Source organism: Diceros bicornis, chromosome 8, assembly GCF_020826845.1.
Source record: "Diceros bicornis minor isolate mBicDic1 chromosome 8, mDicBic1.mat.cur, whole genome shotgun sequence".
NCBI classification, from domain to species: Eukaryota; Metazoa; Chordata; class Mammalia; order Perissodactyla; family Rhinocerotidae; genus Diceros; species Diceros bicornis.
Window position 1 is genome coordinate 20937235 of NC_080747.1, and position 15125 is coordinate 20952359.

A 15125-nucleotide genomic window follows, 5' to 3' on the forward strand; every position below is an offset into this window, starting at 1 on the left:
ACCGACGAGGGAAGAACGAGAAAGAGTGGTTGGTAAAACAGGGAGCGGTAAAGGAGGTCTGGAAGGCGATGGGCAGAGCGACTGAGGAAAGAACCAGGCCGAGGTCAGGGCACGGGGCAGAACACGGGCCGGGGAATCGGGCGCAATAAAAGCTCCACTCCCAACCCGCCGCTGACGCTCGGCCACCGCAGAGGGCAGAGAGGGAGCGCGGGGAAGGCGGGGCGCGGCGGCCCCGAAGCTCCGCCCCTCCCCGCCCCCGCCACACCCACCCAGAGGCCCCGCCTATGACTCCGCCCCAGTCCCTAGCCCCGCCCAGCGCCGGTCCACGCCCCGCCTCCTAGTCCCGCCCCCGAGGCCCGGAAGCGAAAGGCGCTTGGCTTCTTCCGCCTGGGGTCACGGCCTGGTCAGCGTGAGCCGAGATCGTGAGAGTGTGGGGCGCTCGGCGGGTCAGGGCGGACTTCGGCCCGGCACCATGTCCGGGAACCTGCGCACCGCGCTCATTTTCGGCGGCTTCATCTCCTTAGTCGGCGCCGCCTTCTACCCCATCTACTTCCGGCCCCTAATGCGGCCGGAGGAGTACCGTGAGTGACCTCTGACCCTGCGCGGTGGCCTGGCCCCAGTAACTCCCACCCTCCCCTAGCCCCCGTCATCTCCACGTGGAGCTGTGGAAAGAACTTAGCTCCGGGGTCAGACAGACCCGAGTTCGAATCCTGCTGTAGACAAGTGACTCAACCTCTCGGACCCTCAGCATCCTCATCTCTAAATATTTATTTCTATAATATCTAAAATAAAACTGCCAAGCCTCCTGTGACACGCAAAGGTGGTAATGAAAGCAGTCTTCGCATATAGGTCGACTCTAAATACTCGTTCATACTCAGTTAATATTCACTGAACGCTGATGTGTCAGGTTAGGCATACACTGGATCGTTTCATTTGCACATTCTCTCTTTGAGGTAGGTATTACTACCTGTTTTACAGATGGGGAAACTGAGGCTCAGAGAGGTTGTATAACATGTGCAAGGTCACACAGCTAGTAAGTGGCAAGGCAGATTTCCGACCCAGGCCTCCCTGTCCAGAGCTTCTTCCACACACTGAAGCTGGGAATGGTGATCTGGAGGGGAGGCGGGTGGAACCCTAATCATCCTGAGCTGGAAGCTGTTTTATTGCCCTTCATTTCCACGCCCAGAGATGTCTTTGAGCGGAAATGTTTCAAACCTAAATTGTTAACCTGGGTTTTTGAGTTTTTCCTTTCTCCTCAAATCTTTTTTCAGATTCTGCTGTCTTCCTTCATTTTAAGCTGGTTGTTCACATGACGATGGCGAATGTCCTGGGAGTAATTTTCCTCCTTAATCATTCAAGTCCTATCATTCTAAAAGCCAAACTCTCCTTCCTTGAGACCTATACCTCAGCAAGGATTAGCACTTTGATACATCTGAAACCATCTGTCAGAGAGAAAATATTAGGCATTAGAGGCTCATTTTGTTCTCCAGGAAACCTGAATCATCTGGAAGATGGAAGAGGGCCAACCTTGCCCCTTGAGAATGTCAGCGGAGGCTGAAAGCTTGGCGATTTGAAGGCAAAATCTCTGTGTAAATGCTCCGTCCATTACAAATGCTACGATGTTGGGTTTCTGGAGGCAGAACATTATTTTAAATGCACAGATTTCCTTGTAGCTTCTTTTTATCAGCCAAGATTGAAATGGCCTCTGTGCGTTCTGCCTTCCAGCCTATCTCCATGCACCCTGCATGGTGGTCGTTGTGGGGCTGTGTGAAGGCCTGTGTAATCTATTTCCATCATCCTCCTTACTGGATCCTTGCCCCGGGCTATGTTATTACAGATTCTAGAGTTGAACTTGGGACAACAGCGTCTGCTTTGGATCCCACTAGAAAAGGTTGAATTATGAAGACTAGAGCAGGGCCTCTCAACTGGGGATTATTTTGTCCCCTAGGGCATATTTGGTTCCATCTGGGGACATTTTTGCTTGTCACAAGTGGGGGTAGGGTGGCGTGAGTGTGCTCTTGGCACCTAGTGGATAGAGGCCAGGGATGCTGCTCAACTCTCTCCAATGCACAAGACAGCCCCCCATGACAGAATTACCCAGCCCCAAATGTGAATGGTGCCAAGGTTGAGAAACCCTGTTCCAGGTCGGATGATCTAGGCATGGGTTTGTGCCATGTATCCCAATAATCTTATAGGAATAGTCTAGCATCTGTGGTTGTCTGAGTTGTTTGAGACAGACAAAACAGGCCGTTTAGCTGAGCATTTAGTGAGTGTGGCTACAATATCTGCATTTTTAACTGGAAGGCAGTCTATACTTGCCCACTTCTCTGATTCAGTTTTGACTCGGGCCAGCGGGGTGGTGTAGTGGTTAAGTTTCCATGCTTCACTTTGGTGGCCCGGAGTTCACAGGTTCGGATCCTGGGTGCAGACCTATGCTCTGGTCATCAGGCCATGCTGTGGTGGCATCCCATATACAAAATAGAGAAAGATGGGCACAGATGTTAGGTCAGGGCCAATTTTCCTCAGCAAAAAGAGGAAGATTGGCAACCGATGTTAGCTCATGGCCAATCTTCTTCACAAAAAAACAAATTTTATTTTGATTAATTTGGCTACTCTTATCCGAGAGTCATGGCTGATTTTTTAAACAGGTAAATAATACTAAAAAGCTAATATTTATTAGAAGCTTGTTGTATGTCTGGCATTCTTCCAAGCACTGCATATATGTTAACCTGCTTAGTTCTCGTAACAGCCCTTGTGGTAGCTGCAATGTAATCATCACTGTCATTTTATAGTGGACAGACTGAGGTATGGAACAGTTAAGTAACTTGTACAAGGAGCTGATGAGTCACAGATCTGGCATTTGAACCAGTGCCCTTAATCACTGCACGATGGCACCATACGCCTCTTTAAGGGGGTGAGGAAAGGGGATAAGGCAGATGAGGGTCTAAATCTCATAGTAGATGAGGACCTTAAGGTAAGTTACTTAACCTCTCTGAACCTGGCCTGTTTCCTCGTCTGTAAGTGGAGTTTACAGGACTGAATTTACAGGTTTGGGGGTGTATTAAATGAGATAACCGGTGTGGAAATACCTAGTATAGTCTTATATTAGGTATCTCATAAAAATAAGGAGCCACAAGGGCAGGGAATTGAGACAGGCGATTTAAGCAGGTGGACAGACCCAGGGCTGGCTGTCCTGGCAGGAAATGGGTCCAGGCAGGTGAGGCGTTTGTGACTGGGCCCTGGGAACCCGCTGTGAGTTATTTTCACGCATTTAACTAGCACTTATTTAGCTTCTTTTTCATTTTTTCAAAACCTGGATTTTAGCAATTACTAGGTACCTGGCACCATGGTAGGTGCCAAGTGTACATGACTGAACAAGACAGAGCACTTCTCTCCATCTCGCCCTTGTCCAAAACACCTCCCCTAACCCACTCCTAGGACTCTGGGTGGGTCTCCCTGCTTCCACCAGGCCCTTACTACACACCCATTCTCAACCCAGCAGCCATAGTGGTCTTTCTGGTTACTTTTTTGTGGCTGATCTCTACCTTATTTGCATTTGTGGTCAGAGATGTGGACTGTGTGATTTTGATTCTTTGATACTGGTCAAGATTTGTTTTGTGGCTTAATACAGGTCAATTTTTGCAGATGGTCTCTGTGTGCTTAGAATGTGTATATTCTCTTGTTGCTGGGTGCAGAGTTCTGTATATGTTCCAGATCAAGCTTCTTAATTCTATTACGTAGATATCTTGAGGCCGTGTTATTAGTTGCACATAATCTAGAATATTCTGGAGAATTTTTTCCATTTATCGTTATATAGGGATCCTCTTAACCCTAATATTCCTCCCCAACTCTATTTTAGCTGATATTATTGTAGTTACCAGCCTTCTTTTTGTTAGTATTTTCCTGGTATATCTGTCCTCTTATATTCAGATTTTATTTGTACTTATGTGACAGTCTCATTGCCAGCCTAAACTGGATTCTTAAATCCAATCTGATAATCTCTTTGAACTGTTGGATTGAGTTCATTTTCATTTATTATGTTTATTGGTTTATTTGCATTTATTTTTTCCCATCTTATTTTGTGTTTTTTATTTATTCTATTTCTATGCTTCCCTTTTTTTCTCTTTTTCCTTCTACTAGTTTGCGAGTTTTACGTTCTATTTTTATTCTTTTGTGATTACTATTTAAAGTTAGCCAGTATCTTTACCCTCCCATGAACAATACAAGGACCTTAGAATGCCTTAGCCTCTGTCCCACACGTCTTACATATTACTTTAGTCCTGCCTCATGTTATTTCTCCACAAATCAGTTAGTACCATCATTGTTTTATACAGTCACTGATAATTTCTGTTTGTCCACATTCTTTACTCACCCATCCTTCTTGCATTTCATTCCTTCCTAGTTACAATTTTCTTCCTTCTAAAATACATCTGTTGATATTTATTTGATGAGAATTTGTAACTGGGAAACTTTGTTTTTATTTGTCAGAAAGTGTATAGTATTCCAGGTCTTCTGCTGTGGCTCCTGAAAAGTCTATTGTCATTTGCTCTTCGAGTTTGGTCACCTCACTTGTTGATTAAAATACTTCAGTAACGCTCTGCTGTCCTCAGAGTGCGGCTGGTGGAGGATCATTGAAGTGTTTTAATCAGGAGAGCAGGGTGATCAGATTCACTCTGTACAGGCATCACTCTGACTGTATGTGAAGCGGGAGCTGGAGGGATCAAGGCTGGAGGCGAGAAGGCCAGGTACAGGAAGGCCGTATGTCCTGTGGTCACAGGAGAGCAGGGAGAGGTGACTGGCCTGAGCCAGAGTGGTGGTTATAGGACTGGGGAGAAGTACTGACTGTGGGAGCCATATTTAAGAAGTAAACCCCGGGCCCGCCCCGTGGCTTAGCGGTTAAGTGCGCACGCTCCGCTACTGGCGACCCGGGTTCGGATCCTGGGCGCACACCAACGCACCGCTTCTCCAGCCATGCTGAGACCGCGTCCCACATACAGCAACTAGAAGGATGTGCAACTATGACATACAACTATCTACTGGGGCTTTGGGGAAAAAAAAAAAAAGGAGGAGGATTGGCAATAGATGTTAGCTCAGAGCCGGTCTTCCTCAGCAAAAAGAAGAGGATTAGCATGGATGTTAGCTCAGGGCTGATCTTCCTCACAAAAAATAAATAAATAAAAAGTAAACCCTGCAGGGTTTTGTGACTGATTAGCTGCAGGGTGCAGGAGGGAGAGGAAGGAGAACGGCGCTTAACTTTCTGGCTCCAGCAGCTGAGATGCTGGTGCTGGTCGTTAACTAAGAAACACAGGAAGGAATCAGTTTTGGGGGTGAAAGACGTGCTAGTGCAATTTGGGACGTAGTGAGTTTGAGGTATCCAGATATGTTCTCAGAGATTTCCCATAGGCAATGGGTTATGCCAGTCTGGAGCTGAGATATTGGATCTGAGCTGGAGCTAGAGATGGGGCATCATCAGCATGTGGATGGGAGTCAGAGTCACTGGAGTAGGTAAGGGCTTCCAGGCAGCGTTCAGAGATTGAAAGAGACAAGCTGGCTGAGGACAGAGTGCCAGTGAACACCAGCATTTGAAGAGCGAGCCATCAGAGAGAGAGAGGCCCTCGAATGAGACTGAGAAGGAGTGGCCAGAGCAAGAGTGTTAAAACCAGGAGAGGCTGCAGTCACAAGCCCGTGAAGACAAGTCTTCATGAAAATGGGGTGTGGTCAGCAGGGTTAGGCTGCATGGAGGCAGTAAGAAAGATAAGTGAAAATATCCATTGGATTTAGCAAAAGAAGGTAAACCTCATTGGTTATTTTGTTAAGAATGCTTTCAGAGGTTTGGTAATAGGCAGAAAGCAGATTATAGTGGATTGAAGAGTAAATAGTGTATTAATTTGACTATTTAAAGATGTGTGGCTGAATGGAGAGGAGAATGACAAAATATATTTGCAACAGGTCAAGAGGTCTAGGGAGAGTTTTGTTTTAGTTTTGGCTGGGACAGATTGGGGAGCCAAGAGAGTCTCTGCACAAAGAAAGATGCTGGAAAGAGAAGTCAGTCTATAGAGTAGGAGGTGGCCTGAGGTCTGGAGATCAGATGGAGGAGGGAGCCCTGGACCGAAGTCAGGACACCTCCTCCTCCAGCTCAGGAGGAAGGGCAGGTATGGATGCAGCCAAATGTAGGTCTGATGTTGGGAAGTTGTGGGCACTTCCAGGTGATGACTTCTGTTCTCTTTGTGACACAGGCAGTCAGGCCATCTATGAGTGCGCCACACAACCCCAGCCAGACTCTCCCTCCTCTCTTCCCTGGGCTTCTGTGACTGCCCTCTCTGTCAGTCCTCCTGGCTTTGCTCTTTGGCTCCTGCCTTTCAGCCACTCCTTCTTAGCCTCTGTTGTGTTGGGTCCTCCTCCTCTGACCATCCCTCATACATTTGTATTCCCCAGGATTCTGGGCATATTGAGGAGAAGCCCATAGTTCTTGGAAGGGCAGGGCAGATGCCCGGTCCTTGAGAAGTGGAGCCAGTGGGAGGAGCCCAGGCCATGTAGAACCTACACATCAAGTCACTGCGGGCCCATCAGCCTGACTGATGCTGGCCGGCCTGGATGTGGGGACAGGTGGGATCCAGGGTCTCCGCTGGAATAAGCCTCAAGGCAACAGAAAAGAGGAGGAAGGCTGCGTAGGTAAAATAAAGCCAAGGAGATCTTCCATGGTTTAAAAGCAGACAAGCCACTATCACAGGACTGCCTTATTGGATTTTGGTTGACATTCCGTGTGATCTCCAGCTTCTTCACTAGCTCACCCAGACCTTACTAAGTGTTACGTGGCATACAAGGTCAGTTCTACACGTGATACCTCAACTACTGAAATGAGCACTGGAGATGGCAGTTAGCATTGGCGGTCAGTGGTCCCAAACCAGAATTATGGGGACGGTTCCGCTGTGCTTCTGGAGGGAAGCCCAGACATTGCTTTTTAGCTTTCATCATGTTGGCACAGTGTGGTTTGTCTGAAGAGCCCATGTTTAGGGGAGAGTACAGATGCTGTAACTCGAAGCCTGATCTGTCTTTGTATCCTAGAACTAGACAATGATCCTGAATATGCCTTTTAAAGATAACGTGCATTTTATACCACCCTGTGAAATGAGACAGAATAAGATCGTTTTCTGTGATCCTGCTCATTTTTAACTTTAATTAGGTGTGCAGAAGCATAAAATCATAGAGTTTTGCCAGAAACCCTGTGCTCATTCAGTTTCCTCATTTAGGTGACTTGTCCAAGGTCACTTAGCACATTAATTGCTGGATGGACGCTAGACCTTGAGTCCCCAACTTGTCTGCTGCTTAATGATGCCCTGTCTCACGTGCTTTTAAGACAGGGAGGCGTATTTAACAGCGGAGTGAAAGGTTACACAGAAGAGCTGCGAGGAGACCACAGTTCTCGGAGTCAGAATAGGGTTATAAGAAATCACTTGATGTGGAAATAATTCTTACCTTGGAAGGACATTTTCCCTGTTACATGCTAGGGATTTAGAATATGTTTTTTATTCCTTTCACCATAGAGTCGATTGACATGCACAGATAGACCAAAATTTTGTTTTCTGACCAGCATTGCAAAGCTCCCTAAATTCACCCAGACTTTCTGGTGAGGAAACAAAAACGTTTATGGTGTTGGGAGGAGCCAGTGCTCTCAGTGGCCACTTGGTCCCCCTCTGCCGCTGGTTCACACTCGCCACCATGGCCATTTGGTTGCCCTCAGCCACTGGTTCACACTCGCTGCCATGGCCACTTGGTCCTCCTCTGCCACTGGTTCACACTCACCACCATGGCCACTTGGTCCTCCTCTGCCACTGGTTCACACTCACCACCGTGGCCATTTGGTCCCCCTCAGCTGCTGGATCACACTCGCCACCATGGCCACTTGGTCCCCCTCAGCCGCTGGTTCACACTCACCAGCATGGCCACTTGGTCCTCCTCTGCTGCTGGTTCACACTCACCACCATGGCCATTTGGTCCCCCTCAGCCTCTGATTCACACCACCATGGCCACTTGGTCCTCCTCTGCTGCTGGTTCACACTCGCCACCATGGCCATTTGGTCCCCCTCAGCCGCTGGTTCACACTCGCCACCATGGCCACTTGGTCCCCCTCTGCCACTGGTTCACACTCACCACCATGGCCACTTGGTCCTCCTCTGCCGCTAGTTCACACTCACCAGCATGGCCATTTGGTCACCCTCAGCTGCTGGTTCACACTTGCCACCATGGCCACTTGGTCGCCCTCAGCCGCTGGTTCACACTTGCCGTGAGTGCATATCTCGTTCTTGATCACCCCAGTGCACATCTAGGTGATGTATGTGTCTTGGCAATGGCAGCAAATGGGAGCACTGGAAAAGTATTTTTTAAATTTTATATCTGCTATTTTAGAAAAGATACTTTGAAGTAATCATCATGGAAAAGTCACAGTGTTGTTAGACTTCCGTATACTTGTTTTGCAGGTGTGCCTTTTTGTTATTTAAAAAAACAAAAAACCAAGCCAACAGAAAAGACCTAAGAATAGTAAAATAAAATCCCTGTTTATCTTTCACCTAGATTTACCAGTTACTAACATTGTGCCGTATTTTCTTTCTCCCGCTATGTATAGTATATATTACATATCTATACATACATACATATATAGACACACATATATACATATAAAATTGTATGTGCATATAATTATGACTGTTGTTTTGCTGAACCATTTGAGAGTTGTTGAAGACATTGTGAGCTTTCATTCCTAAACACTTCAGCGTGTATTTCCTAAGAATAAGGACATTCTCTTATTTAATCACAGTACAGTTATCCAGTCCAGGAAATTTAATATTCATACAATGCTGTTATTGAACATACAGTCCGTATTCAAATGTTGCCATTTGTCCAATTCAGGCTGTGAGTTGCTTTTATTTTAACTGTTCGTTGGCAAGAGGAGATGGGGGTAGGGTCCTGAGGTGTGTTTGCACTGGGTAGAGCTCTGTTCTGCACCTGCTTTTGGGTTTCTGTGTGCTAGTCCACTAGAGCACCCTCCACTAGTCAGTTACAAGACTGCTGAGGGGGCTGGTACTTGGGTTACTCTATTCATTTGTTGTGAATGTTAAAGTAACAAGTCACACAGATTTAGTTCACAGTACAGACATTTAATGTAAGGATATGTTTTCCTTTTTAAATACTTAATTATTACGTGGATTCTTTACCTACCGTACAAGAATCAGCCTGTCTGCATGCATTTCCAGTTTTAACAATATACCTTGGCCATTTGACTGAGATAATGATCTTCAATTAAAACTGCAAGTCAGACCACTGCCTTAGCACCAGGGGGCAGAGTCGGGCTTGCTGAGAGTCTGAGTGGGGACTCTTCTAACTGGCATTGGAAAGCTCCAGGCCCAGTGTTGCAGGTTTACATTTTAATCATTTCTCTCCTGATAGAAACGTGCTCATACTGAAAAGTCAGCAATTAGCTTATCCTGATTTGTTCACGTAGTTAAACCCCTGACTTCTGTGTTGCCCTTTTCCTGAGGTTTATAGCAATTCACTATTTCTCTAATGATGGCAAAATAGAAACCTAGTGTCAGCCTCATCAAGATGTACTTGCTAAATCCTGAGGGACCAGTTTGATTTCCTTTTAGCATATTCTGAATTCACAAATAACGTGTCTTTGTGTCATATCATGAATTTATATGACTGCTTTGGCCTTAGAGTATTTATAAAACGTTAATGGATTAAAGAACCAGAGGATGTAGATAGGATGCTAATACCGGTTATCACTTCCTAGGAACTGGTTCAGCAAATCGGTTTAAATTGCCTATCCAAGCCAAAAAAAAGAGGTGGTTGCATAAGGACGAGGATTATAAAGAGATTATGTCTATTTAAAATAAATCCTCAGCCTTTCTCCAACCTCAGTAGCAATTAGCCAGAAAGTGTGAAGACAGGGATTCCTTCTCTTCCCTTGGTTCTCTGTTGCATTGTAAGAGGTTAGAATACAATTAGGCATTCTGTCCTTGCCACCAAAAGTCAACTTCTTTGATGCTTGGCAGTCTGCCAGCTTTTTTGGCTTTGGAGTACCTGCCTCTTGGAGAATGTGTTTGGTACACCAGGATGTCTGATTTTCTTAAATCTGTAGGTCTAGAATGCTTGCTGGCAATCACTTATTTCTTAAAAACTCATCTCTTCCCTCTTCCGTAGTACTGGAGAGTGGACATTTTCGGTGTAGAAAGTTATATGTATTTTTGTCCCTGACACGATCGATGACAGTGTACTCTTTTGCTAGTTGGCATTTTCTAAGACCATGTTTGAAACACATCCATACTTTGAGACTTACATGTTGACTATGTGGTAGGGCTTAATCCGACAAGAATTTAATGTCTTAGGAAATGAGATCACCTTTTGTGTTGAGTTATTTTAGAAAGTCTGACACCTTACAGTCTCCATTATCATCCACTCTAGATGGAAGAAGTCTTTTGGCATATCTCGGTCCAGAGGGTCTTGCCGTTCACCTGCTACTTTTCAGAGAGGCCCAGTAAAACCATCGCACCATTGTCTATAATGAGCTTCATTATGCTATGCCTTCTCTCTGTGTCTCTTAGAATCAGATATCAAGATTCACATAATCCCTATTGCCCAGGGTTTTATTTGCAAAAGCAAAACTTAGCATTGATAAAACTATCAGGTAGGTCACTTAGGATTGACTTTCTGTCACATCACTGGAGCAGCAAGTTCAATGAATATTCGATTTGGCAAAACCCTGTTTCTTGTACCTTTATGCTTGTGTAACTTTATGGGAATCCAGAGGCCAGAATAAAGAAAATGGCTTAATATTAAGTAAGAGCTAAATGTAGATTTAAAGAAACACTGTCAGCCTGATTAAAACAAAGGTCTGTATACAACACTTAATTACTATAATTTAGTAGTAAACATCCTTTGGCTCCAAGTCTTTCTCCTGAAAAGCTACCATTGGTTTGTCAAGATACTTAAAATAATAAGTCTTTGTTTTCACAGACCTTGGGTTTATTCTAAACCACTTAGAAAGATGTGTCAGAGTGCTTGAAGCCCACAGACATAAAATGCCCAATTTCTCTTGGCCCTTGCCTGTTGGCCATCTCCAAAGAGATCAGCTAAGCTGCTGTAGCTGAAACGCGCTTACTAATTGGCACAGCACCTGCAATCAATTAGGGAAGCTTCAATTATCCAAAGCAAAGCCACCCACCCAAAGATTAATTTTCTGCTCTACTTCCTATCAAAAACATAGCATATTTAGCTCTGGGTCTGGTCCTTCAATGGAGTACATATGAGACATGTAAACTACATCGTTTTCTTGTTAATTGTACTTGTTCCTTCATTTCAGCAGCTTTCCCCTCATAATATCACGCCCACCAGTTCTTTCAAAATTATTCTTTTTCTGTTGTTTTGTTGCCTTTCCAAAATGCTGAGATCACCGAGAAAAGATGTTAGTTGGGAGCTTTTCTTTTGAAGTATGACTTTCTTTCTTTTATTGAAAATACCCAATCCTTTTGCCTCATAGGATGCAACTTCCATAACCTAAAAGCTTTGAGTAAAGCTCTGAATTTAATAGCACTCATATATATTGTTTTCTCGTTGTCCCATGTAAATACAAAGATTTCCACCCCCACTGCCCCTTCCTCCTTTCTAAAGAGTAATTTTTCCGTTGTGTTTCTCAGAGAAGGAACAAGCCATAAATCGAGCTGGTATTGTTCAAGAAGATGTGCAGCCACCAGGTAAACTTAAAAACCAAAACAAAATCTCATTTGTACTATTGCGTTGTGTGGGGGGTGTGTATTTGCGTTGCAGAGGGAGAAATCTTTTTAGCCAGAGGCTAGATTATGATTGTGCTATTTATTTCACGACAGTTGCCATTTTATAGGTGCCACCCCAAGACTTCATTTTAATATTTCACTCCAGAATGCTTTTTGCAAGTTTCTACGTTCCTCTTTGGCATTTGATTAGTGGGCATAAAAAACTAACAAGTGTGCAATTAAATATGAAGTGTGAATAGCTGTTTTGCAGACTTATTTACCAAGTACCTGTTTAAACACTACCCCCATGGGAACATACTGTTTACTTGTGAGCTATTTTAATTGATGCAGGATTCTGCTTTATACAAAAGCTCAGAAGTTCCCTTTATGGCTGAATGGTTAGTTACTTTAAGATGATCCAAGTTGGCTGAGAATGAGAGGTTTCCAGCTTATTAACCAAAACTCTTGTCATCTGTGGCAACATTCTTATTTATTTATTTATTTATTTATTTATTAACTAGGCCAGATACATGTCTTCCTGTTGTGGGGTAATTTCTGAGCCATTTAAAAGTGTTTCACGGCTCCCATGGCTTCCCAGCCATTCCATCCCAGGGTTCCGGCAGCTTGCCCACACTATCTCAAACTGCGTGCAAATTGCCCAACTCAATTCTGATGTCATTTTGTTTATTTGGGGTTGAGGGAAGTGGTAGGAAGTTTACAAACAAATCCTGTTTTTATTCATGTTTATTTCTATAGGGTTAAAAGTGTGGTCTGATCCATTCGGCAGGAAATGAGAAGGTTATCCCCAACTTTGATGATGGAAGTAGACATCTTCATACTTTCAATTCTGCAGCAAATACAATCAGTCACCTCGCTATAGAACAATGGCTGGAGAAGAAAACTCTATAACACTGCAAATAAGAGTACTGTGCATAGGATTAATATATTTCCCTTCTTAAATATCAAAAGAATCCTGGAACAAATCACACCATGAGGAAGGTTTTCATGATTCACTTTACTTTCTAAAAATGAAGCTCTCTCTTCCAGCTGTGTTTGGAGGCGATCTACTTGTTATTCAGTCTCTACCACTCACCCAACCAAGCTGTGATATGAATACAAGCGACCAGTAGTAGAGTTGGCAAGATCCTAGTCTGTTTTGCCATCTTCCAACTAGGAAATTTCAGTGAAAAACCACCATGCTGAGCTGCCTCACAGGGCTCTTTGAAAATGTTCAAGTTGATAAAACCCTTTGAGGACAAGGTACATTGTACTCTTTGAGACTAAACAGTTCAGCCTAACTATCTCGTTGTTGCTGCATGTTGGAAAGTAAATATGAAGCGAGTCAAATGAAATGGGTCTGCATGCATAGTAGAAATCAATGTTGAATTAACAGAAGTGAAAATGTGTAAATTAAAAAGATTTATTTTTACCTCACAATGGTGTAAGGTTTTTTGTAAATCCTTTTTTATAAATTCATGAAATTATACTAAGAAGTATTATTTGACCTGATTATATTTGACTAGATATTTGACTGTGTGCTGTCTTTCAGTTTGTATTCAAGTAAAAATTTTAAAGGTAAATAGCAAATTTGTTGAGACAAATATTTATTGAATGCGATTCTCTACCAGGTACCTCACCAGGTGCTGAAAGATGAGCATGAGAATACTTACTTCTTTCGCTAGTGCTCTGTCTGGCCCTTTACCAGATTATATGCTTTTGAAGAGACTCATCTTTTTCATTTCTAGATCTCCCAGAGTACCTTGCACATGACTGTAGGCTCACTTTAGATGAGCTGCCTGATGACATAATTTTATTATTGTCAGCTGGCACAATTATGTAATTACTGTCAAAAAGAAATAAGATTGATAGTTCCAAAACCAAAGTCAACATTTAATTGAGTTAACAACCCAATAAAAGGAGTTGACAAATTCAGGGTACATTTGACCACTATTTTCTTTGGAGGGGGCACCAAGTAGTTGTGTCCCTTAAAGTCAAGCATTCTGTGGTGTTTAGTTGAGATTTCTTTATGACTGAGGCAAGCGCATGTACCATCTGCTTTGGAAGATATCCAGGCTAAGTGGCTGTGTTTGAGTGTCATAGAGAACTTAGGGGCCTCAACTGCCTGTTTGTTGGATGGAACAGATTGAGTTTAGTCTCCTGAGTGAGACCTCTGTCCTGGCCTTGACCCTGCCCTTGGTCCACCTCTTTGCAAAGATAAAGGGGCTCTCTGTCCTGCTCAGCTGCCTTGGTGTTCATAAAAGGATCACTCTTCATGTTGTCAGACGCGTAATGTCAGAGTCTATGCTGTCCACACTTGACACAGTCGGGTCGTAAGAGATGCTGCTCATGAGGACTGGCTGAGGGCCTTACAGTTCATCCACATGGTTCCCAGGTGTGCCTCCAGGATGATAATGAAGGCACTCAAAAGAGGAGATCTTAGTCAAATACATTTAGGAAACATAGAGTTTAAAGTTAATTAGGTTTATTTGCTTCTAATTTGATGATTTTCAAGAGAGGCATAACATTTTCCAAACGCATTTGATCACGGAACAACATTTTTTATGGATTATTTTCTGGGACTAGTGACAACAACAACAACATCCTTTTGTGGAAATCTTCCTCTAGACCAGCGGTTCTACAACTTTTTGGTCTCAGGACCCTTTAATACTCTTAGAAAGTTTTGAGAATGCCAAAGTGTTTCTCTTTGTGTGGGTTACATGTATAGATATTTACTGTGTTAGAAATTAAAACACGTTTTAAAAATATTTATTAATTCATTTAAGAATATCAATAACAAACCCATATAGGTTAATATATTTTTGTGTGAAAAATTTATTTTCCAAGACAAAAAAGTAATTTGCAAATTTCTTTAATGTCTGGCTTAATAAAAGACGGCTAGATTCTTATATCTGCTTCTGTTTCAATCTGTTGCTATATCACATGCCATGTGGCTTCTGGAAAACTCCACTGTACACAGTCCTAAGAAGATGAGAGTAAAAAAGGCAACAAAACTTTAAGGTATTGTAAAAATAGTTTTGACCATGCAGACCCCCTGAAAAGTTCTGAGAGACCCCTGGAGGTACCTGGACCACACTTTGAGTCTATTTTTTTTTTTTTTTGGATTTAGTCAGACCTTTTGAGAATTGTTATCTGGTTGCATTAGTTCCCTCAAAGAGTTGCTTGTAGTGAACTGTGCTTTGGCCTGTCCATATTGAAGGAGATTATAAGGGGAGGGGAGAAACTGACAAAACTTCTTATTGTTATTACTAAAATGAAATTGTTGGATCCTTCAATGTCAAACAATATCCTCTTTAGGAAGACTCGGGTTGACATTTTTTAAATCTCAAAACCAGAAAT

At 43.4% G+C, this 15125-nt stretch overlaps 1 protein-coding gene across 1 annotated transcript; it reads left to right on the forward strand.

Annotated features, from left to right (window-relative positions):
* Positions 1 to 395: 395 nt before the first annotated feature.
* Positions 396 to 13296, forward strand: SMIM20 (small integral membrane protein 20). Its single transcript, XM_058546835.1, has 3 exons — positions 396 to 581; positions 11694 to 11750; positions 12525 to 13296. The coding sequence occupies exons 1-3, from the start codon at positions 473 to 475 to the stop codon at positions 12560 to 12562; spliced, it is 204 nt and encodes a 67-aa protein (XP_058402818.1). The 5' UTR covers positions 396 to 472; the 3' UTR covers positions 12563 to 13296.
* The last annotated feature ends 1829 nt before the right edge of the window (positions 13297 to 15125 follow it).